At 37.3% G+C, this 26,886-nt stretch overlaps 1 protein-coding gene across 1 annotated transcript; it reads right to left on the bottom strand.

Annotated features, from left to right (window-relative positions):
• Positions 1-247: 247 nt before the first annotated feature.
• Positions 248-22,275, bottom strand: LOC583705 (SWI/SNF-related matrix-associated actin-dependent regulator of chromatin subfamily A member 5). Its single transcript, XM_030980844.1, has 21 exons — positions 22,146-22,275; positions 20,232-20,300; positions 19,372-19,541; positions 17,904-18,105; positions 16,950-17,129; positions 15,780-15,935; positions 14,935-15,135; positions 14,321-14,430; positions 13,359-13,585; positions 12,174-12,295; positions 11,503-11,655; positions 10,678-10,810; positions 9,596-9,741; positions 8,878-9,111; positions 7,693-7,806; positions 6,988-7,110; positions 6,305-6,421; positions 5,248-5,382; positions 4,280-4,492; positions 3,425-3,544; positions 248-2,447 (listed from the first exon to the last, which is right to left on the bottom strand). The coding sequence occupies exons 1-21, from the start codon at positions 22,194-22,196 to the stop codon at positions 2,364-2,366; spliced, it is 3,060 nt and encodes a 1,019-aa protein (XP_030836704.1). The 5' UTR covers positions 22,197-22,275; the 3' UTR covers positions 248-2,363.
• Positions 22,276-26,886: the final 4,611 nt, after the last annotated feature.

Here is a 26,886-nt window from a genome sequence, read left to right as displayed (position 1 = left end):
TTGACTAAACATAAAAATACATTCTTAAAACTCTTTTAAGAGTTTAGCTATTATTTGCCTGTAATCTGAGGTAAAATGACCATTTAAGCAGGGGGGGGGGGGGGGGGGAGAGAGAGAGAGAGAGAGAGAGAGAGAGAGAGAGAGAGTGAAAACAATACGCAGAATATTGAACACTGCATATACCGGTAAGAATGATGATGATATAAATTTTATAAATCTACAAACAATAAAAAATGCAATACAGAGATCAATTTTTACCCACTGAAAATAGTTTTATTTTAATGCAAAGACAGTACACAAAACAAAGAAAAAAAATCACATTAAACTTTCTTTGAAGAATCAAAGCATAACTTAAATTACTGGTAGACGTTTTACACTGTATTGGTTATGCAACAAAAATATTTTTCTTGTACATGTAGTGCTACACAGATAGTTAACGCTGGAAAAAGGTGATTTCTTCTGCTGAAATATGTGAGGTCAGTGAAATAAACAACGAAAACAAAGAGATGTCTGTTTTAAAGTCTGAATGAACTTGATTACAAAAAATATGTGACCGAAACAAAGTATTTGCGACTACATACAAGGTTAATAATAACATAGTAATTCTGTAGATTATTAATCATTGAATTTATTCAGGAATTGATGGCTTCATAATGTCATTTGAAATCAAAAACAGAAATACAATCAAAGTCAACCTGCCTCAGTGGTCACCTTTATATAGAGACCACTTTTCTATAGTAGCTGTGCATTTTGCATCCCTTGAGGAAAAAAAGAACTTCCTAGAATGGCCACCTGTCTTCAGTAGCCACTATCTCTGTTTTCCTCCGATGGCCTCAATAGACGAGTTTCTACTGCAGTTATATATTTTGTAAAGAAGAATCATGTGTTTGAGCTTGAGTACATGTACAATGCAAGAATCGTTCATACTTATCCTGTTAGAAGAGGAGGGAGGGAGGAAGTGTCATCATGGCATAAAAGTCAGTAACCCCTCGTAAGAGGGGAAGTGTTGACTTCAATAAATGATGATGTTGATTGAATCATGAGTATCAGGGTCATCATCAAACAGTTGTCAAATAAAACCTCCCCATAAAAAAATCTTCTTCACAAAAAAAAAGAAGAAGCATTTTGTGATTATGCAGTCTTATACAATTGTACATACAAGCTGAAAATGGCAAATAATTCATATGAGATTATGATCTATATCAAATTGAATACATAATCCTGTTACTTTCAATCATAAGGAGAAACTAAACAAGACAAGAATAGAGTTAATTAAATACGTGTGAGCCACAAACACATTCAGAATAGTTTAGTCATTTACTAATTGGTTACACAATGCTTACATTCTCAGATGGAACACAGTGTTGGCAATAATTGATTCATAAAATGAAACTTCAACGAATACACCATTGTGATATTGAAAAAAGGAATTTACTGAACTGATATTTTCGGAGTCACAATCTAATTCAACAATCCAATTGAACTGTATTACACTTGCTGCATAACTGTGGTCTGCACTATATCACTGTCACAGTCGTGGACTATTATTATTGATGCACCAATATTGTAAATCTTTTTTTTTCTTCAAACAAAATTGTCAAAATAAGCACTGCTTCGCCCTCAAGATTTACTTTTGTACTCTTCACATTGTTTTATCACAAACTAGCACTATTTACAAAATGTTTAAATATTCAGACGTCCATCACTCATGCATTTTATTTTACAGTTTTTTTCTACTCAAATGAATAAATATACATGTAGTTAATCAATACATAAGGACCAGAGGGGCCTTAAATCAGTGTTAAATGCTTTGCAGAAAAAATCACGGCCTCAGCTTGGACATTACTCTACTTTTGCTATGCTACCCATTTTCTTACATCGCAATATACTGTACAATCAATTCATTTGGTCATCATCCACGGCATAGTTATACCATGATGACTGTAATGGTTTCCAATGACTTTACTCAAGGCAATCATGACATCACTAGTATAAGGAATGTATTCTATTAAATATCGGTATTGATGGTATAGTAGAGTCCAGGGGTTCCTATGCCAAAACTACAAGTAGAATCAAAACTACGTTAAGTTAAGCTGAGGACAGGGGCCTGTTTCACAAAGCCATTTTCAATGACAAATGACAAGAATCAGTGACAAATCTGCTGATATCCAATCAGAAGCAAGGATTTCAGTAGCTTATAACAAAAACTGTAATTTGTCACTGATGACAAGTTTTGTGAAACGCTCCCCAGGTGTCGAGACTGAGAGCACCTCATTCTCAACTGTTTCACAGGTATTTGATTTTCACTTGTGGTTTTTCTCAAGGTCTCATGGCTGGGTATATACATCTAGGTCTGGGTGGATTCACTTCTTGTTCTTCTTGCGACCTCTACCATCGGTGTCATCGTCAGCCTTTCTCTTCTCAGTCTTAGGTGTGCCCATGCTACCCTGTGAATGTAGAATAGAGTTAGAGAAACAAGAAGGATTAGTGGCTGGTAGAACTATTGTAGTCTAGAGGTAGAGGTTGAGGTTTAATCTAAACAACACTGATCTTTTTCAGAGGCTGCAAGACCCCCCCCCCCTTATTTTTGAACAGTTAATAGTTTCTCTACAATTAAGTATGCAAGGTGAAAGGGGAGAAGGGGGGGGGTGGAAGCAATCTATGATTAGTCCAGAATCTGGCTGGTTTCTTATACTTTTATCTCTACAATATTCCCTACACTTGCTGCAAGTTGCCGAAAATGGCGATATCAACAAAATTCTAGGATCACGCCATCTTCGGCTGGCCGCAAGTTAGTGGGGGAAGATCGCATTGCGTTGGTGGAGATCGTAAAAATTAAATCGGCCAGATTCAGGACTGCTTTAAATTCGTCTCTTTCTTCTCTCTACCCCGAAGTACGATAGGGTGCTATTATTTCTTTGTTTTTAATACTACAATATCTGCACAAGGTGAATGGCTTTGATGCTCTGCAGTTGTGTGGAGAGTGTGCATTGTGTATGGAATAACTAAATAAATGTCTATTCTAAAATTCAAATTCAATATCTATAATAGAGTTCATAAAACCAAAGGCTAATCCTAGTGTGTGACAACACCTGTTATTTGGTAAACAATTGAATGGTGTTAAATTCTCCACGGAAAGTCCCCTATTAAGCTCTATATTTAAAGCGGGACTTCACTACTTGTATCTACTTGAGCCCTCTATATAGCCAACAATGTCAAAGCGGTACCTGTTGCTCCCCCATGATCCCCTTTTTCTTATTTTAATTGAGAGTTCATTTGATGAGATAACCACCTGCCAGTGTCCACGGAGGGTGGTCTAATCCCTCCTGGCTAAGCTAGTGCAGATACGCTTTAAGGAGTATTATCTACATCATTTGCTGGTTCTTCTTTTTTTGAGTAGAACAGAGATGGGTGTGACACTTACCCTGCCAGTTACTTTACCGCCTCCTCTGCCCTTCTTCTTATCCACCTTCTCCTTCTCTTCAAGCTCTTGGTTCTCTCTCTCGATCAGGGTGATCAAGGTGTTGCAGCGACGTTGTAGCTCCTGAAAGGTCAACAATATTTGTACAGTCATTAAAGAATTTACATTGTAGAAGTAAATTACTTTCTGGAATCCTGAATATACTATGTGATTAACAGGGTAGGGTGTTGACAGGACATTCCAACGTGTAAATATCACATTTTCTCCCTGTTCCCAGCTGGAAAGACTTTTTTTTAAAAAGAAGGAACTTAAGTGAACTTTGAAGCACATGACCGGATACTTCATTGAAAATCATAATCCATAACTCTCCCAATTTTCTAATTTTTAAAATAACAAATGCTCACTATTTTTAGATACAGCCTTTTCCTTTAAAAATCTATCTATTTCATCCTTCTGTAATTATACATTCTTGACAAAAGATTAATTTAAATTCCTGCAACAGTTTTCACGTCTGCCAGTGACAAAAAGCAGGAACAATGCAGAAGAGAAGGGCAAAAAGTGACAAAAACATATTGCCCTGTAGTTTCAGGAGCAGAGGAATATTAAAGACTGCTGGCAAGAGATTCGATTCCACTTACCATGGCTGTGTCAGTGACAAAAAGCAGGAACAATGCAAAACAGATGGGCAAAAAGTAACAAAAACATATTGCCCTGTACTTTCAGGAGCAGAGGAATATAATAATATTTGGTTCTCGTATAGCACATATCACATTATATAACATATCTATGCGCTTCCAAAGAGCTTGGGAAATTTTACAAATATTAAAGACTGCTAGCAAGAGATTCAATTCCACTCACCATGGCTGTACGAGACTTGATGAACCAATCGAAGCGGAACTGCGGGGCTTGTCTGACGCCACTCCTCAGGTCGTCGTAGACGTTCTCCTTGTCGAAGCCCAGCTTGTGGAGCATACAGACCAGGAACCGGTCCTCGTCCTCGGTCCAGTTCTTGCCCTTGTTGGTTCCGTACTGGATGCGGAGCTGGTGGAACGGTGCACGGTAACGAGCCATCTACGAAAGGGATAATGATAGAGATATTCAGATTTTAGTACTCACCTAGAAGAACATCACAACGGAACGTACATGAAAGGCACTGTACTTCTTATTGTGCCCTTGGAAATAGTGATAACAGATTCCCTTGTTGACATACAAGATACCAACTCCAACTGAATTATTCATACCCCTTGTATTTTTTATTTTTGTTGGTGTTTTTTTTATTTTTTTACTTAACTCAAGAATGAAACATGGATCGTTTGAATTATGTACATGCATATGTATGTATATGTAAAATTCTCAAGAAACACAAATTGGGACAATTACATTTTTCATATACTTAAAAATATTTAAAAAATTAGAAAGGGTATGAATAATTTATTTATTAACTGTATGATAGTATGTGTATGACAGTAACAAGTTTTGTTTTCAGACTTTGTATGTACATACACTAGGTGTATTTCCAATAACATTATAAATGGGCCGATTACTACGGTCAGCCCTTTTCATCTAACATTTACAGAGTTTTCCCCTACCGGGTACTCATAATTTATAACATGAGCAGCATTGAGTTTTTAAGAAGTTACAGAATCATTAAAAAAAAAAATACAAAAATGTACATTTACCATATTTAGGAACTGTGTCACATTGCATGCAAAGTCAAATCAATGAAAAATCACCACTAAAGATGTTACACTTCAAAACTAAACTGGAATATTGACTATGCCGAGTGTGAAATAATAAGTCACCACCACTGTCATCAATATTATTACCTTTGCATCTAGAGCCTTCTTGATACCAATCTTCCTCTGGATCTTGGACTCTCCTCTCTCAATCTGAGCCATGATGCGGTCCACATCTTGGAGCTCGTTGCAGCGCTCCCAGAACACGTTCAGATACTCACGCACCTAATAAAGAACATAATTTGATTTGATTTAGTTTACTGCTTTCTGCATCTTTTTTTTCTTCATCATTACATTTTCATGAACATAATATGGTTTGATACAATATTTCACATGTATTTATACCAAAAAAAAAAGTTTCTACTGCATAACAAGCCATCAAACATTTGAGAAAATTACAGTTACATTAAAGACACAAATTTACTGATCCTACTAGAAAGCAAAGATAATTATATCCTTCCACATTTCTTCTTAATTCTTTGACTTAGAGCCACATTATCCAAACAAGGAAAATACTGGGTGTAGCTTTGTCACATCTACTTCACTCAAGCTGTCTGTAAACCCTTGCAAATGTCACTGTCTTCAGAAATCATATAGACATGAATGGTCTTTCATAAAACCAATATCAATAACCATATTACAGGCCGACTCTAAAACCCTCTTCCACCCTTATGAACTTAACCCTTTAGCTTCTGAACTACTTAAGAGTGCCCTCTCTCTTATTGTATGAACTCTCTGAAACAACCAAATATAAGAAGTTTAACCCTCTTTATTGCAACAAAAGTGGGGTCTTGATGATGGTATCTTGTGCTATCTAAAGTCTATCAGACACAACACAACCTTCCTGCGATCCGAAGGATTCAAAGAAATGGCAACTGTTAGATAGGAATTCTAAACAAAGATCATCTTCCTGACTTAGCTTCTAAATAATGATAAATATAGTAACTGATGCATTGAACTCTTCTAGTCAGAATATAAGCAGAATCGGCTTCAAATCGTTGACAATCGCTGTGCATATAAGAAAGGTAGTTACTTATTTCTGCCAGTAATTAAATACACTAATCATTTTCCAATAGATGCCAACATTTATATGATTTACAGAACCAAACTGATGATGATAGAGAGAAGAAATGAATTTGTATCTCACCTCTTCTTGTGGCTTGCCCTCTACGTCCCGACAGATGCTCTCGACATCATCGCGGCCGAACTTCTCACATGCCTTCACGAACTGGTTGAAATCTCTCTTGTTCCAGTCAGTGAATCCCTTCAAAAACGAGATGAAGAAAAATGTATATTTAGTCAAAAAAATGTTACAAATAAAAAATAAATATCATGAATTATGTAATGAATCAACAGAAAACACGTTTATGGTGTCTAATAAGTTATAGTACTTTGCAAAAACAAGTATTATTCTGGAATCTGAAGAGGGTCGTTTATGTTGAATAAATATCTGACATCTGTACATCGAAGGTAACAAATGTTACTTTTAACTACTAGTCCTACATATGGAAATTTGCATTTGTGCTTTCTAATGTGTGTGATTTATTAAAAAGGATTTTGAAAATTTTGTAATTTTTGAAAAGATTCATGAAGCACCTTTTCTTGAGGATACATCAAGTGGGTGACAAGTTTTATCATCATCTCAGCTTTAGCCAAGCAAGCCATTATATCATTTTCCAGTTTTACGACTATGTTCTTACTTTACTACCCTAAGACCAATCTGAAACCTGACAGCAACCCTACCCCTAACTCCAACCTTAAGCCTAAGCCTAAAGTCATTGTCAAAATAAGCCTCAAGCCATTTTCATCAGAGCAAATGTAGGGTCATACCTGAGTGAGTAGACTTTCTTTCTCCTGGATCTCAGCTTCATCCAGCTGACAGCTGTCATCGATCCTGCGTTGCTCTTCCTTGCGGACCTTGGAGGCGTCGGATACGTCGGGGTTCAGAGGCACCTGTGAATTATGGATGTGATTCGGGAACAGGGATGGGAACATTGGATTCTCGCCAGTGCTTAATACTATTGGTGCTAAATCCAGGGGGGGGGGGGGGATTTCATAAAGAGCAATACCAAGGGCACATTTTCCTTGAGAAGGTACCAACAAGCGATCTTAATAACAAACCATAACTAACAAACACGCAAACAAAAATAGAAGACTTTCAGAAAATATAAAAGAGAGGAAAAAAAGAGAAAAAAGAGATTTGTCAAGCTTTCAACTTGTCATATAAGATGTGTAGACAACTGGTTAAGGATTCCAAATTGTACAATATGGTAAGTGATACCTCAATGTTAATCTGAACAAGTGGACTCAAGGAATTTGGTAGGTGCAATAGAGGGAAATAAGCATGCTCCAAATAGTGCATTTACGATACAATTGTTTAATTTCTTTGATAGCACATAAAATTGAGAAAGTCCAAAGCAGACAATACATACTATAACACCAAAAAGGACTAAATTCTTACTGCACATATGCAATGCAATGCAAGCACTTGCTATGAAAAATACTGATTGCTTTATCTTGCTGCCGTACACATACCCTGTATCCGATGCCTTTCCTGTAGGCATAGATTTCCTTGTCCAGAAGTTCGAAGAGGCGTGGTGGGAAGAACTGAAAGTCTTGCACGTTAGGTTGCTTGGGTGGTCTTGGGGCCTGGAGGGATGACAAAATTATCAATCGTGTTAAAGGGCAATCCAACTATGGAAATGAGTTCATTTGTATTAAAGAAGAAAAATAAGATAAACACCCTCTTTGTGCTGATATTTCTCAGTTTTGAATGCTTTAAAACATTTTTTTTTTTTAAGCTGACCATAGATTTCAACATTTTCGGGTCGGTCCCAAAGGGCAATACAACATATTTGTATTCAGGCCTAATGTTGAAAGTCTAAAATAAATTGAACCAATAATAAGAAACTTATGAATGTTTGAAATATAAGTTCCCTATAAAGCCTATGCGAATCTTAAATTGGCAGTTTGGTCAGTGGATTGTGAGGTAGCTGTGGATAACTCTCCCATCTGTTGTGTACAAAAATATCATTAATTTCTGTTTTTCTCATAAGTGCCTTCTCCCTTGGGGCACTACTCAAAATAAAATTATGGATAGCAAATTATTATAGGTCCTCTAAAGAAATCCTTAATCCTTTAAATAAAGAGGTCAAGAGGAAGCAGCCATCCTGATAGAACACTTAACAGCTTGAATTACCCTTTTTCCTCACTGCTCCTTCTTTCTTGATGCAACTACATCAAATCCATTTCTATATTGTATAATCTAGGCCACTTATTTTGTTAAGTCTTACGCACAAATCAGTGCACATACACCCATACAAATGTTGCTATTATAATAATAATAATAATAGCCTAATAGTCCACTCCAAATTTTATTAAACCGAAACGGAAATTCTTTTTGCCCAATTGATCGTGAGCCCGGCAGCCACTGAGCAGCGCCAGATCGACGTTGCTCTATCCCTTATTGTTGAACGCCAAACAAGGTAGCAACAACTCCCACCTTTTAACGTCTTTTGGTATGACGCGGCCGGGGTTCGAACCCACGACCTCCCGGTTGTGAGGCGGACGCTCTACTGACTGAGCCAACACTCCGGTGTCTGCACTTCTTATCAAATTGAAAAGGATCGAGTCCCTTTGTCCTCAATCCAGACTCCTAAAATTTGCTACCCCCCCCCCCCCCCCACCCCAAAAAATGCACCCCAAACAAATCGGACGTACCTTTGGTGCCTTGGGTTCGCTGACCCTCAGTGCTTCTCTGAAGTAAGCATCCACGGCATAGTTGGCCTTGCGTTCTCTCTTGGGCGGTTCGATCCAGTTGATACCGGTTTGTTTGTGCTTCTCTTTGTAATCCTCTCCTTCGAAGGAGAAGATGCTCTTGCTGGGGGCGTCCATGCTGAAGTTACGCAGACCGCTCTCTCCCATCTTGTTGAGCTTCTCGTTGAATTTGGTCGTCTGGTGAGATTCAAAACAGTGGTTCAAAGAGAGGTTAAAGCACGAGTTCTGGGGCGTGTTTCACAAAGACTAAGATCGACTTTAAGTCGGACTTAACTATGGCAGGCTATTCATACCACGGGTTGCTCTCACCATTGGTCTCTCAAGGGATGTCACAAATCTACAGAATTCACATTTGTTAATACTTTATTGTTGAAGGAAAAACATTATCTAAAGATCATAATTTTAAAGGTTTTTTTTCCTCTAATTTTACGTCTGGTTCAAGACTTTTTAAGGGCATAAATCCCCTGCCATAGCTAAAGCCAGGGTAATAATCGGGAGCACAAGGAGTGTCAAATATGACTTATATGAGCGCTTTACAAAACCGAATATTATTATTATTATTATGTCATTTTAGTTTGCTACTGTTGTTTTTTGTTTTTTTCGCAGGGGGGGGGGGGGGGGGGGGGGTTAAGTGTCATTGGGGACAGCACCCTGGTCTTACCTTCTGTTCCGTCTTCTGCAGGATGAGGTCAATGTCCTCGTCAGTCACGGTGCTGTCCTTGGAGGAGAAGATGAAGTTGGCTCCATGACGGATCATCTCCAAGGCCTGGTCCTTGTCCAACTTCAGATTAGAGTCAACGAGTCGTCCTGATGGGTATGGTGAGAAGATGTGGTTTAAAATGTTAGATAAATATCGGGAAATAGGTCCAAGTAATGTGATTGGTTGATTGATAATCACATGACCATGAGCTACTTTTTGCTCACATGCAAATTAGGTACTTTTTAAAAATGAGCACTTGTTGAAATTTGGATGAAAATGCACATTAGCTAAAACAGGGAATACAACAACCAGAAGCACATAAGTTACCAACAAACCTGTGTTATATACTCATTGACTGTGCAACTTGGATACAATTTTTGTCTTAAAGATACATGAATACTATAGAATTGTTTTTAAATTGTTGTATATCAGCACAAGAGAGAGAATCACTGCACTCAGCTTGATCATAAACAGGCTGTTTTTCAGCTCTCCCACTCAAAGGGAGAGAGGTGGGAGTTTCAATAGATACATAAGACTCTCTAGGCCAAAAAGTCATAAAAGTTTGTGGCAAAAAAAATACATATCCTAGGGAGGGGTGTGGGTGGGTGGATTCTGCCCTGGCCCTTTAAGGGTTCAGCCAAGACTCATTTTCTTATCTCAAAGCATGATACCTTAGCACTGATGCTCTTTGATCAATTTCAGTTTCTCCGTATTCATAATGGATTGGGAGCTTCTGGATGCAATATGTCGTTCTAAACTTCACTAACGGGGTTCCCACAAGAATCCAAGCAGTGTACGAATACTACGCAGTGATATATACAGTCAAACCTGTCTATAGCGACCGCCCAAGGGAAACGCAAAAAGTGTTCTTTGTAGACAAGTGGTCACTAAAGCAGGTTTGACTGTATATGTCTTGTTTGTGATGGCCTCCACCATCCCTCACCATTTTCATAATTTTAGGGGATTTCCAGGCTTTTATCCATGACTCTGGGAACCCTGATTCCAATCAATTTTGGGGTGAACTATTCCTTTCTTCTACCTACCTTGCTGAATGACAATGTTATCCAGTCTAAGCTTCATCTCTGCCCTCTCTACGATGCGCTCTTCCACGGTGTTCTCCGAGATGAAGCGGAAAACGTGAACCTGCTTCTTCTGACCGATACGATGCGCACGATCCTATCGATGTGAAAGAAACAAATGTTTTATTCATGTACTGCAAACCAAGATTCTAGGCCTCTGATTGGTCAAAACTGCAGGTGTGAAATTCACTAATGCCTGCTGTGCAGTACAGCAAAATGTATATTTTGCCGATACGATGTGCACGATCCTATCGATGTGAAAGAAACAAATGTTTTATTCATGTACTGCAAACCAAGATTCTAGGCCTCTGATTGGTCAAAACTGCAGGTGTGAAATTCACTAATGCCTGCTGTGCAGTACAGCAAAATGTATATTTTGCCGATACGATGCGCACGATCCTATCGATGTGAAAGAAACAAATGTTTTATTCATGTACTGCAAACCAAGATTCTAGGCCTCTGATTGGTCAAAACTGCAGGTGTGAAATTCACTAATGCCTGCTGTGCAGTATAGCAAAATGTATATTTTCTAGAGCTTACAGCCGCATTAAAGTCCCTCTGCACTAGTTTGGCATGGAGGGATTAGACCTCCCTGCAAGGTCACTGGCAAGTGGTTATCTCATCAAATCAGCTCTCAATTAATATTAGAAAAAGGGGACCATGGGGGACCAACGGTCACCACTTACGCATTTTTTGCTATATAGAGGCCGCAAGTAGCTATAAGAAGTGCAGTGGGGCTTTAAGATTACAAATTGATGGAGCTTTAGATGTCTACTACTGTGAACTCACCATGGCCTGTAGATCGACCTGGGGATTCCAATCGCTGTCGTAGAGGACGACAATGTCAGCAGTGGCCAAGTTGATTCCGAGACCACCCGCTCGGGTACTCAGCAGGAACACAAACTTCTCGCTGTCTGGCATGTTGAAGTTATTGATGCTCTCCTGTGAGTGTGAACAAGGCATGGGCAATGTGAGTGTGAATGGGGTTATGTACAAATAATGTAATGAAAAGGGCATGTTACTTGTGATAAAAATGAACACATTAAGGAATAAGGAAAGAGCATATCACGCCTCACTCACACTGCCAAACAGGCCCCAAACCGAATCCAGACCAACAAATCGGGGTAATGTCATATTTTATCTGATCTGGAGTCGGTCTAGTGTCTCGTTGGCAGAGCATGTCACCAAAGGAAGTATCCTCCAAAATATATTAGATGCATCCAAGGGTATTTTGGTTGCTTGCAATCAACATCTCCATTGAATATGTGGTAAAACTCCAAATGCCCAACCTAAGGGGCCATAACTCTACAGAGAGAGAAATAACCAAAGGAGATATAGATCTATATAATAATGATTGGCCTTTAGGGAGATACCACAAAAAATCGTCGGCGGACCGGGTAAAATATTCATTTTAATTGCAAGGTAACAGTGACCTCTTACAGGTAATAATATCTACTAACCTGTCTTTCGGCGTGGGGAGTCTGTCCATCGAGCCTGCAGTAGTTATGACCCCTCCACACGCAGTAATCCTCAAGGATATCCAGGAGACGCGTCATCTGACTGAAGATCAGCACGCGAGAACCTACAAACAGGACAAGATTTTAGTATAATAATAATAATGATAATAATAATAATGATAATTTCATATAGCGCTTAATACATCTATAATGTCTCTAAGCCCTTTACAGATATATTATTACCCCAGTCATTGGATTCAATACTTGCCTGCACACAATGTGTGCACAATCTCCCTCCCTGGGGAGAATTCCAGCAAGGTGTTACTTGACGCTCATAAACTGTTTGACCAACAATGACGGTCCCGTCCTACTGGGTACCCATTTAACACCTTGGTGGAGAGTAGTAAGTGCAGGTTGATATCTTGCCAAAGGATATTAGTGCTGTGACCGGATTCGAACCCTCGACCTTCGCATCTCCAGTCAAGCACCTTAAACCACTCTACTTTTCAACCAGAACGCTCCGAGCTCACAGGACAGAATAAAAAATCTGACAGTGTAAATGATGTTGCTCACACGGCCATACTCTGAATCACATTCGTTTGCTCGGAACAATTAATAATACTGACAATATTCTGTTCGTACGTATGTAAAGATCAGCACGCAAGAACCTAGAAACAGGAAAAGATTTTAGTAGCTCCGTGCTCACAGGACAGAATCAAACTAATATCAGTGTAAAATTGTGTGCTACCACGACCATACTCTCATTCACATTCGTTTGATTTGTTCTTATGTAGTGCTTCATACATCAACGATGTCTCTAAACACTTTACTGATGTATTATTACCCTGGTCATCGGGTTTCAGGCTTGCCCGCACATGATTTATGTACATTGTCCAATTCCTGGGGGGCATTCCAGCTGGGTGTTATTTTACAGATGCTCACAACCCTGAGCAATCTACAATGTCTTTTTCACATCCTACCCAGGTACCCATTTAACACCTGGGTGGAGAGAGGCAAATGTGGATTAACGTTTTCCTGATGGACGTCTGTACTGGCCTGGAATTCAAACCCTTGACCCCTGGATTGAGAGTCAAGTGAATTAACCACTTTACCATGACACCTCAACACAATTAAGAGTCTATGGAGAAAAAAACCCCAATATTTTGATGGCTGGTAAATAGTACTCACCTTGCTCTTTCAGCTTTGGCAAGAGCTTATCAAGAACCGACATCTTTCCAGAGTTTTCCACAAGATGTTTGTCCGTCGTGTAGGGCGGGCCAGGCTCTGCTCCGTCGAACAGGTATGGGTGGTTCCCACACTTTCTCAGGTGCATGAGGATGTTCATCAACCGCATCTTGTCTGACTTTCCAGCTCCGTTGACAACATCGATGTCTTTCATGAGGATCTTGGTGTACCTACAAGACCATAATAAATATGTTTTGGGTAAAAATGCCTCAAAGATGCTGTCTTGTACAAACTTCCTGCTCTATTGACAACATCAATGACTTTTATTAGCATCTTCTTGGTGTACTTACATTAGCATAGTAAATATGTTTTGGGTAGAAATGCCGTAACATGCCCTGTAGTCCGTTGACGACATCAATGACTTACATAAAAAATCTTGTTGTAAATCCGATACCGTAATAAACATGTTTTTATTGAAATGCCTTGTTACGGTCAACACAATAGAATCTATCATGAGCCTTCCGCATTGACAGTTTTAGGAGCAGTGAACTTCGGCCAGTCACAGAGGCAGAAAAGCCATGACAAATTTGTATCGTCTTGGACAAGGGAATGGCTAAAGGGACCTAGAATTTGCTATTTTTTGTACGAATTCTTTCCTTTCTTATATCAAAGCTTGCTTGCTATTCGCTTGGCAAATGGGGGAGGGGGGGGGGGAATTTGTCCTAGAACCATGAATTTTATAGATACAAACGACCTTAAAAAAACTTTGAATCATACATATAGACAATGATACATTTCTTTGTTTCCTTATAAAAGATGTTATCAAGGTTCTTTTTAAAGTTTAAAATTTGTTTCATGTTCATGGTGGAAATTATATTACCCATGGAATGAACTTATCCGATATGTACATGTTACTCAAAACTGGCCTTGTTACAAAACTTTATTCCTATTTTATTTGGACTTACCATTCTCGTTGCATTATGCTCATACCAACGTACATCTTGGTCTCTTTCTTAGGGAGAAGGGCCTTCTCCACCTCAGACTTTAGACGTCGGAGCAGGAAGGGCCGCAGAACCTTTATTACAAATATTCAAAACAAATATATTTCATTGCATTGCAAACAAACCTCAGCAATTCTATCATCAACATGTTGAACAAATCTGCTTTATAAAATTCCCTTTCCTATTTATGTGTCATTCATTCATTCTTTCATGACTGTGATGTAAACATTTATAATTAATGTGATATTGATGGTAATAATTACACTTGGTTCCTTTTGTGACTTTCCAATGGATAAAAGGCACTGAAATTATCTTCAAATGACTTCAAACAATTTCATGGAATGTGAAAATTGCAGATGTACCGGTACTATAAATTGTTACCGGATATTTGCCAGAATTCGTTTCAGAACAAAGAAAAAGAAACAAAGCATTTCATATTTCTTTGAACGCCATGTTTGTCACCTTGGCAGCTATGCATTTATCATAAAAAATTTCCGGTAAAAAAAAAATGTATATCTAAATGTCATTATTCCCTTTTTTGGATTTAGCACAAGAAGCAAATTCCCTTTTGTACTCACAGCATGCAACCTTGTGACTAAACTGTTATCTCCTAGACAATCTTGGGTGCTGAACCAGGCATCAAAGTCCTCCGAAGAATTGAAGACATCAGGAAGGAGGAAGTTGAGTAGAGCCCACAGCTCGTGGAGGTTGTTCTGAAGGGGTGTCCCGGTCAGGAGGAGACGGTTTGTGGTCTTGAACTCACGGACAATCTCAGAGAGCTGCACGACAGACGGGGTGAACGATTTGAAATATTATACTGTCATTTAAGTCATGGAATTCTGTCATAAAATTTGGCATGGAACAAAGATTTAGCCATTGTAAGTTTAAAATAAAGGCTTACTGCTGTGAAAGTGAGCTCATATATATTGGAGAACTGTTGGAGAATATCGTGGAAAGTTACAAATAAATGTATCTCAATGGTCCTGGATTCAAATTGCATAAATTAGTTATTGCTAGGTAGGGCAAGTAAAATAATTCATATTAAGGCACTTTAGCATAAATTTGGTTACATAAGGAAAATGGCCTACTGCAACCCTAACATAAGTACAGTGAAACCTATCTATAAAGACCATCCAAGGGAGACAAGAAAAGTGATCTTTATAGGCAGGTGGTCTATATGTTACAGGCTCCTTTAGTACATGTTTCAATGAGAAACCATTTTTGAAGGGAAACAAAAACGTGGTCTTGTAGACAGGTGGTCACTAAAGCAGGTAAGTATTTGACCAAAGAAAGCACATGAATGTCACAGCAGGAGCTGGATCGCTCTAGAAACTCCTATGAACCCATTGACCCCTGGAAACAGGTGGCTCTTGTGTTAAGCCTATGGGAATCAAAGAATGCAGTAGTCAAAAGGTTAACATACCTTAGATTTCTCGTTCTTGATCCTGTGAGCCTCGTCGATCACCAGGTAGCGCCAGTTGAACTTCTTGAAGACAGACTTCTCCCTGATGGCCATCTCGTACGATGTTATACAGACATCCCATTCTCCAGGCATCATTACATCTCGGATGAAGGCGGACTGCGGGGAAAGAAAGACGATTACAACATATTCACAATACTGGCCTCCGTTTCATAATTGTTTAAAATCAATAACAAGACTAGTGTAACATCTCTATAACAAGTTTGCTCTCATCCAGGCAAATGCAATGATTTCAGTAGCTTATAACAGTTATTGCCATTTTTTTTTTATTGATAACAAGTTTTATGAAACATGGCCCTGGGGTAGCTTGTTTCATACTGGTCCTTGTAAAACAGAAATAACCTTGGCAAAATAAGCATGTATGTACACTTGATGCTTAACAATGAGTAGACTTTGGTGGCATCTGATAATTTGTTGTGGTTATCATGAAGAATGTTTTTCAAATTTAAGCAACATACCGTAAATCTCCGTGTATAAGGCGCAATTTTTTGCCGCTGAAAAAAATTGAAAGTCGGGGGTGCGCCTTATACACAGGTACAGAATTTTTTTTTTTTTTTTTTTTTTTATTTTTGATTTATGGCGCTATGCCTGGCAATGTCTCCCAGCTCAGTAATCAGTGTTGACTCACCACTCGGAAACTACAACAACACTAAAATTTGTCTGTCATCTTAGTTTGAAAGTAATCTTTCTAATGGATCTCAATATGTAGTGTATAATAATAATTCCTCAATTTTTTGTATATAACAAATGGTGTACCACAAGGTTCTATCCAAGGACCTAGGTACTTTATTGTTCTTAATTTACATTAATGATCTTACACATTCTTCTAAAAACGACATTGTTACTATTATTTGTGACAAGTTTACAAGCACAAATCAGCGCCTTTGACTGCACCTCGATGTTAAATGAAGGTCCTTCCCCGCATGGGTTTTCGGCAACAAAACAACAACAACAACAAAAAATGAAAAAAATAGGGGTGCGCCTTATACACAGGTGCGCCTTATACACGGAGATTTACGGTACTCAAGAATTCAAGCTAGCTGTGAACACAGGGTGGAATGTACAGATTGCCAGAGTTTAACAAACGTGTTGCTTCATTGTGTTTGAACTCACCCTCTGGTCCTGGTTACCGATCAGGCAGACGGCCCTGAGCGAAGGGCACCATCGTTCACACTCGGCCATCCAGTTGGCGAGGGTAGACTTGGGGCAGATGATGAGATGGGGGCTGGGGATGTGCCTGTAGTGCTTCATGTAGCCCAGCAGGGAGATGGTCTGAAGCGTTTTACCTAAACCCTGTAAAGAAGAGGAGATCACGGAATGTAATTGCTGATGTTTTCTATTTCATTCATTTTGTTTCCAATTCTCGTAAAAAATGCATTCAACAATATATTATACATATAAGAAAATATATAAACAATACAAAGAATATGGAGGAGCCAGCAAAGGCCATTGGCCTTTCAAAAGCTGGGTTCCAATGCCAGCAGATAATTATACAAAGTAAAGAGAAAATAAAGAGTGGGTAGTACATGAACAAATCTTTCCAGGGGGGTGTTTCACAAAGTCTAAGATCGACTTTAAGTTGGACTTAACTATGGCAGGCTGTTCATGCCACTATTTGCTCTCACCATTTACTGGCATCGGTCTTTCAAGGGACGTTCAAAATCATGGTCACAAATCTACAGAATTTACATTTTTTGATGATTCATTATTGAAGGAAAAAATATTATCTAAAGATCAAAATGGTGAGAGCAACCTCATTTACCCAATAGAATGAAGGGTTATAAAAAACATTGGGAAAACGGTTTTTGAAATTTATAATTCCAATCATAAATATCTTGATAATCACACAGCCGATTGGCTTGTAAAATTCATGGGATTCCTGACTGACCTAAAGTTTTATAATTATGATTGCAGCATGAGCTAAATCCAGGATTCTTTAGAAACTGAGGCAAAGATGCCCAATCCCTGTAAGAAGTTTTCATTTCTTCCACATCCCTCTTGCTCATTTCATAATGAGGGGGGGGGGGAGGGGGAGGGGGAGGGGGAGGGGTGAAGAAATCTGCCTACCATTTCATCAGCTAGGATTCCATTGATGCCATGTTCGTAGAGCGAGATGAGCCAGTTGAGCCCTCTGACCTGATAATCCCTCATCTCACCGTTCTTGATGTACTTTGGTGACTCCTCAAACTGTGTGATGACTGACGTGGCCTTGCGAGACTCCGTCAGGAGCTCCTCGTCTTCCTGCTCCTCTGTCTTTCTGTGCCGATGACTGATCGGTCGGGGAGGGGGAACGATGAACAATTATAACGTTTATAAGATGATGACATGGACCCTAATCAAATGATTGGTTGAAAGTGTACACGTGACCAGGCATTTATTTTGCCCAACGCGTAATTTTGATAACGACCGGTCATTATCAAATGCTAATGACCGATCAATAGTAAAATCATGTTATAAAACATCATTTTATAAAACAAATAAAATATAATCTCATAAAACAAAAAATACACATCATTTTTGTCGGGCATTACTAAAATTACCCACACTCGGTACCTTCAAAACAGTCCAAACACCCTTGTGTTGGTATTTCTTACTAATGCCCTCATTATGGAAGCTGTATTATTTGTATAATAATGAATGTTTATCTAACATTGAAAAACAAGAGACTTTTGCAACCGAGAAAAGTTGGTTACCTTAACGAGGGGTAGAGATTCATGAAAGATTCATGCTACAATAAAGCATAAAGTTTAGAAGTTTAATGTCTCATAAGTTTCTAGTTTAGAGTACAAATATCTTTTGGGTTTATTTCTGAGTATCACTTGATTAAATTCCGAATTGAATACAGTGCACTTTTAAATTCATTGGCAGCATGCTAGCCATGCCATTTTATAAGTATATGTTCATTCAACGGCAGTGAAAATCAATTCATATTGAGTACCCATTCATAAATCCGAAAGAAGGAAGCAGTGTGTACAAAAATTTGGACACCCTCAAAGAGGGAGACCCCAAGCAATGCGTCAAAGATGAATTCAATGTCCCTTTTCCCCTTATTTCATCAAAAAAATGAGAAATGTCTTAAGATGATCATTTAATTTTGTGAAACCAGAGAGAAATATTAGTCAGTGCTCATTTAAATTTGTCTCTTGTTTATTTTCTGATGAAATAAATGGGTAAATGTCATAGGTCGTATGTGACATATTATACAGGATTGCCCAAGAGGTTCAAGTGGATTCAGGGGAGTGTTTCACAAAGACTAAGATCGACTTTAAGTTGGACTTAACTATGGCAGGCTGTTCATGCATCTGTTTGCGCTCACCATTTACTGCCATTGGTCTCTCAAGGGACGTAAAAAATAATCATGGTCACAAATCTACAGTTTATGATACCTCATTATTGAGGGGAAAATATCATCTGAAGACCATAATGGTGAGAGCAACCAGCGGCATGAATGGCCAGCCATAGTTAAGTCCAACTTAAAAGTTGATCTTAGTCTTTGTGAAACACCCCCTGATCTCTCCTCCCTAAAATGACATACTCTCCAACTGCAGAGAGTTTCTGTTTCTCATCTCTCTTCATCTTGGGTCTGCCTGGCTTGATTTTGAGGGGGCTGGTCGGGGACTTCATGGCACTCGTCGTGCTCATGAAATGAGTGAAGATCTCGGTCTGCTGCAGCAAGAAGTCAAACCGACACGATCGATCCTTTTCCTGTTAGGATAAAAAAGGAATGAAAAGAACTCATGTCGGCTATACTTGGAGAGAAAAAAATGCCACATTTGTATGTAGATGCGCAGGTGTAAACAAATTGCCAGATAATAATAACAGAGTAAAAGAGTAATATATTCGATAGGGAAGAAATATAACTAGACCAATATTTCTAAACCCATTATGAACTAGTTATCCAAATTCCAACAAACTCATATTCTCTCACTTAGGAATGATTTCCAACTAAAAAAGAATGTTAAAATCAGACCTGAAAGTATGACAAACAACAAATTACTGGATTACTTTGTGTAGCACTTATAATATTTCTTTCCTCTTTGAAGGTGAAATGAAAAGGTCGGAATTGAAATAAGAAATAAATGAATTATATATCAATGGAAAGCTTATTCTAAGCCATAAATTACAATAATACCAATTGCATGACATGTTAGTGTCTGTCAGAGGAGTAACAGCTCTATGAAAACTCAAAATCTATAGCTTTGTTTTTTTTCTTCCTTCGTTTATCCGTGTAATGGGGGTTTCGTATGTGTACACGAAAGGATACACAACATGGTCACAGCACTATATCATCATTATTATCATCATTTCTTGCTCAGGAATCAACCCCAATAATCTTCATAACTACTTTTTTGTCTCTGCTTTGAATCAGGTTGAATCAAGTTTGTTAGTACTTACCAATTTTTCGTCATATTCTTCCCCTACACCACTCCCTCCTGCCTTGGGTGGTATTTTCAATTTGAGAGCCTGCACAGGAAATAATCAAATAACAATTTGATTAGAATCTTACTTTGGTAATCTGATCATTATATACAACACAAATATAAAACAAGTTCATTAAGGGTCAGACAATTAAAAAATTTAACACTAAATGGTAATCAAGCAGTGAAAAAAATACACAGGGGCTCGGGGCGAATTAGCCCCCGAAAGTCATAAAAGAGCCAAAACTGTTTACATAGAGTTCAATGCAAAACAAATTAAAGAGTGTTTTTCCCCTGCAATCAAGCTCAAAAGGATGAGTCGTGTAACACGGTCATGATAGCAGAACAATAATAGAAACATCAAGTAAGAATTTTTTTTCAGTCAATTGAGCCAAAATGCAATATAATTTCCAAAAATATATTCACTTCTCATTGAAATCATGGAAGTACATTTTGTAACTATTTAAAAGTACAAACATCTGAAAAGAAATAGAGTTGCCATGGCAGTTTTCATATCCATTTCAAAGTTTTGGAATTGTTTTCAGCCACATGTAAGTAGACTAAATTACATTGTGGTGGTGGTTGTTTTACCTGGCTGCTAAGAAACCATAGATGATGGATCTAAATGCTTGTTACTTTGTTAGTAAGCAACCAAACAGCCGACGGCTTTAGATCCTCTCTGAGGGATCTGGTAATGAGGATTATTGCCTTACCAAAGAGCACTAGCGTATCGACTTGGTTTTGAACCCGGGTCACCAAATTACGAGACCACTGCTCTAACAACTGAGCTGATCAATGATTCACTTCACATGAACACTGACTACTAGTACTAATTGGTTTTGCCTTTAAAGATAAACTTGAGTTCTGGTAATGCGATTGCATTGTGAAAGAAAAGGTGTGGAATGGATCAGAACAGTTGATCATATAGCATGTTAGTAATGGTGAGTCATCAAAATCATCATAAATTTGGCAGAGTCTTGGTAAAGTAACAATCACTTACACAGAAAGATGTATATGGGACAATACACATGGTGTCGGGCTAGTACTACCCTGATTTCCTTATCTTTCTATGCTCATTACTCAGCCAGTATACATTTTCTTCCAAAATGGTTTGGCACATGACATTTATTTGTAATCTTGAACATTCAGTGTAAGTTTCGTTAGATTCTGTGAGAATTCTTTTTCCTTTTTTTTTTAACCAGAACTCAAGTTTATCTTTAAGTTAGCGAGTCATGAAAAACCCTAATCTAAAAGTAAAACTAAAAATTTCAGCTGAAATTTTCAATCTCATGAGCGACTCATCCTGTGCCAGGCCATGTAGATCATTAGGAGACTCTCGAGGCAGTGTTGCTTGGAAATACCAAAGTTGTTTGTGAAACATGAGAAAACAAAGTCAAAGAATAAAGTTGAAGATTGGAGAGAACTGACATTTTACATTCAATCAGTAATTTCATAATGACAGACATTTGATTTGGTCCAATGTCCATGATCATCAGATCATGATCATCTGATTCTGATGATTGACTTTGAATTTGATTTTGAACAAGTTGAACTTGAACTTTGAACTTGTCTCACAAAATAAGGGCATTGGACAAACAAAGCATAAATATGCAGCTAGGTATATCTTTAGAAAAGAACAGAGACGAATATAAAAAAAAAAGTGTGTCATCAACATGCACAGGTATCGCGTCTAACTCACGCTCTCAATCACGTCATTCTTTTGTTACCGCATTAAAACATAACACTTAAACGTACATATGGGACCGAGCACTGACAATGAATGAAATATTGGAGGACACCAAAAACGCCGACATTTTCAAAGACAAATATAAACACCAAAAATGATCGAATTACTACAATAATAGTCTTATTCTATGCTACAAATACATACCGCCGGAGGCAGGGGTGACGGAGTGTCTACTCTCTCCTCTAAATCAGCCATTTTTGCACGAAAGTAAGTGTGTTACGAATATTCTCGTGCAAAAGGGAAACTACCAGATGAGCTGCAAATGAGCGCGCGCAATTGTTCATTCATTTATCGATACGTCTATTTTGGACAATTATCGTTCCCTCGCGATCGGTCAGAGTTCACGGAAACGCTGATGAGATGGAGGGTTTGTTTATGTATTCTATGTGTCTGTTTGTTTGTTTGTTTGTTTAGTTTTCCATATAATTTCATTACAAATGTTTGGATGATATTATCGTTTAATTTTTGTAAAGGGGGACCCGGGAGCACAAAACATTGAAGTCATTGAATCATGAACCATTTTAATTCTGATGCTACTAATAGTACGGTAGCCCGAGGTGAGGGGGGCCGGGGGGGGGGGGGGGGAGGGGGTGCTTCGACAGATAGTATTCGAAACCATCAAAGTCAAAGTCGGATTAAATGTCAGTTATAAAAATCCAAACATGTAGGATAATTTTCATATTCTTTAAAAAAAGCCATAACGAAAATCAAAAGTGATGTAAAAATACAGCTTAAATTTTTTAATGAGTAGGTAGACATGTCAACAATTTGGTAATTGGTCACCCCCATTTAAATGACTTAAAACGATCTCAAAGGGGGAGCCTGATATAGAGGTTTCAAAAGTAGAATAGCAAAAGTCGATCTACTCTTTCGGCCGGGGACGGGGAACAGGGACGATCGATGATACAATTTTAAAGTTGTGTTTAATTTAATTTTTCAAACACCACCGTTTTCACTAACTGTAAAAAGTACCTAATTCGACATTATGCCAAATGATATGGTGTAATGTAAACGGGTCATTTCATTTGATAGTATTTGTTGTCATTCTTGACATTTAGAATTATGAGTCTTCATATTCTTTGTTAATTTCTCTTCAAATTTCTCAGCCTTTTGTTTACGGATAGGCTGATTATTGAAGCAATCTCATTCTAAAATTTATAATGGAAACAGAATTCCATTCAGTCTATTTACATGTCAGATATAGGGGCCGGCGCGATCTGTCATTTGTTTCATATCTTTAAAAAGTAAGCCACATGTGCCGCCCCTAATTGTGTTCCCATGCCCTACGGCAAACCCTAGCAGAAAAGGCGATTGAAAGATATTTTTAATCAAATTTGTTGTTTGTTTGTTCGTTTGATTGTTTTGATTAGTTTGTGAAAAAGAAAACAAATTGTTTCACTCTTCCTTCATCATTTATTTTTGAATTATTTTTGCCCCTGATTTGTTGTCATTGTTGTCGTTATTGTTATTGTTGTTGTTGTTGTTTTTTGTTTTAAAAGGTATTTCATTACCAGTATGTTTATAGATGGTGTCCATAGATGTAGTTTAATTATTTTGGGAGGGTATTCAAACAACCGATAAAACTGAGTACAGATTTTTGTTTTGTAATATTCTTTATTGTATTCACTCAATAAATAATATTAATTCATACAAATTGTAATATATAACATATTGAAACCAATTACAGAGTACAAAATACAGTAATCTCAATTATATTGAATGAATTAATATTGTTATAACCTCCCCCCCCCCCCTCTATATTTTGTTCTGTGCTACTAGTATCCCTATTACATATTATAATTTATAACATATTGGAACAAAGTACAGACTACAATCAACTTAGTTATATCGAATGAATAAAGTTTGTTAAATCCCCTACCCCCGTTAAAAACAAAACAACAACAACAAACACAAAACAAACAAAAAACCAAAAAAAAAAAGAAAACAAAAACAAAAACAAAAAACAAAACAAAAAAACAAAAAAACAAAAAACGATACAAGAAGACGTGGGCAGTCTATGGCAGTCGAGACCGGCCAATCACACACAGCTGTGAACCGGGCAGGCCCCCCCCCCCTTTCCTCATCCCTTGCATTTTCTTGCATATTATCCATGTTTACCTTGAGATGTTCCCATTTTTTATAGTGGAGCGTCAACGTATTTCGTTCAGTAGCACTCTTTTTTTCTTCCCGTTTACTTTTGAATATTTTCTCTCTTATTTCTTCAATACTTGGAGGCTTCTTTTTTTCCCTACTAATAAATATCAAATATTTAATTAATAAAACCACGTGATTAATCATTTGCCTATCTTCGGTTATTTCGTCTAATCCAATGTGAACTTCCTTCCAGCTCATATCTTTAAGGATTGGAATATCCAAACTATCACTACATTGATCCCATAATTTTCTCACCATTTCGCATTCAAAAAATATGTGCCTATATGTTTCCTCTTCTTTTCCACAAAATGAGCATTTATCACTTAATATGAATTGAAACCTGTATAAATAACGATTGACATAAACAATTTTATAAAGCAATTTGAATTGAAATTCTCTTAGTTTATTATCTAAAGTACTAATTCTTGGTCGGACAAAAACCTTTTCAATTTCTTTAACCGACAGATTGTATGATGAATGTAAATTCTGAAAACTGACAGGGACGTCTTGCATTTTTTGTATGCATGCCCTGTACAGATTTTTCGAACAAACCGATTCAAATTGGAATGTTTTTTTTGTAAACATAAATTCTATTTTTAGATCATGAAATGAAATTTGCCTCTTTGTTAATTCGATTTTCCATTCCTTTGGTATATTACCATAGATTTCTTTAAGCATTGATATTTCCTCTTCCTCTAGTCCCATACATCTGAAATAAGTTTCCGACTTTAATGTTCCTTTTCCATCTATAATATGGTACAATCTATAAGTATTTTTTAAGAAAAGATTTTCATTGAAGTATGTTTTTCCACTATTGTGTATATACCTATTATTTAAAAAAATTTCATTCCCTTTGTGAGTTGTATCTTTTTTAATAAAATCATTCATATCTAACCAAATGTTTATTAAATCCCGATAGTATTTTGGTAATTGTATATCGATCTTGTTAGGTAAATAGTTACAGTAAAAAATAAGATTTCCTCCGAAAGGTCTCATTAAAAATTTGAAATACTTTTTCCATTTAACTCTCTGGTTTCCTGTTACAAGTCTTTTAATCCACATCACTTTTTGTACTTTCACAAAAAGTTGAAAGTTGAGCATTTTTAATCCTCCTTGCTTGTAATCAAAATACATCGTACTTTTTTTAATTTTGTCTTTACCTCGCCATAGAAAATTAAAACAGATCTCATCAATTTCTTTTATAACCCATTCAGGCACTGGAGTCAAAGAGCTTACATAGATTAGTTTTGAATATGCGTATGTTTTCAGTAAATGAATTTTTCCTATCAAAGTAAGATCTCTTTGTTTCCACCAATTTAACAATTTCTTTATTTTGCTTAATATTTCTTTGTAATTCATCTCTTCCGCCACATTGGGATCTAATGTAAAATATATACCGAGTATTTTTAAAATGTGTGCCTCCTTTCCAAAAGGATACACAGTCGCAGAGCCAACAGAAGATCCTAAGGGTAAAATGAATGTTTTATTTCCATTAATCTTTAGTCCTGATATTTTCCTAAAATTTTCCATGATTACCTCTATTCTATTAATCGAGTTTATGTCTCGTACAAAAATTGACATGTCATCTGCATATAAGATCATCTTTATTTCTGTTTCTCCAAAACAAATACCTTTTACCAACTTATCATTTCTAATGCAGTGAGTTAAGCATTCTATGCATAAAATTGAGATTCTCGATACCAACGTTTCTGTCAAAGTATCGAAAACCGCAATCGGCTGTGAAGATGAAATAGCGCCATCTGTTGTTATTCTACACAAAGGAAAGTAACAGTGACAAAAGAATACGTAGAATGGTTGCGTGCGCTTTATGCCAAGTGTAGGTCTACGACTTGGAGTTCATGATCATGTATTGAACCGATCCGGAATGCACCCCTTTAAAATGCCCTTTCTTTTTCTAGTATGTATCTTCTTAATAAAATTATAATTCTTTACATTTCTATGGCGTATGCTATATCACTTATGGCGTATGAAATATTAAGTTTCGTTATTATAATGTACATTATGTAAAAACAAACATTTCGATATGAAGTTATTATTGTTTGTATAGGCCTATTTTGTATTATACCTCACGTTAATATGTTCTTTGTTATTCAGTTATTATATTTGGAAACATGCAGAAATATAATTTAATCATATATAATTCCATTATACTTTGAATCTATTCTTCTTGAAAATATAGTTGGTCTATGTTTTGCTTTAGTGATTCCTTGTATCAATAATAGTTCGATGTTATACTTTTTTTGACAATATCGTTAATTGTCATGCCATTTTTATAAAATCACACTAACCGGGTTCACTTAGTATACCCTCCCCCCCCCCCCAAAAAAAACTCTCTCTTCTTTCCCTCCCTCTCTCTCTCTCTCTCTCTCTCTCTCCGTCTCTCTCTCTCTCTTTCAGCATCCCTCACTCTCAAATTTCTATTTCTTTCAGTTGTCTCTTTCTTTCTCGATTTTTTCTCTCTCAATACTTTGCTATATGTTGCTTCCCTTCTCTGCTCCCATCCCATTCCCAATAATCAGTGTAATTGCACTGCCGACCGTATGTAGCAACTATATGATGTAGCTCACGTGCCCATTATTCATTTATGATATAGGCCTACCAGGGTAACAGAATATTTTGTTTTCTTAGAACGACATATAGGGCTAAAAAAAAACCTGACAAAACAAACACCGGAACAGAAAGAAAACACCAAACAATGATAGTACATAAA

This window comes from Strongylocentrotus purpuratus, unplaced genomic scaffold (genome assembly GCF_000002235.5).
Source record: "Strongylocentrotus purpuratus isolate Spur 01 unplaced genomic scaffold, Spur_5.0 spur5_scaffold_11, whole genome shotgun sequence".
Classification (NCBI taxonomy): Eukaryota; Metazoa; Echinodermata; class Echinoidea; order Camarodonta; family Strongylocentrotidae; genus Strongylocentrotus; species Strongylocentrotus purpuratus.
This window is presented reverse-complemented; position numbering and strand designations above follow the sequence as displayed.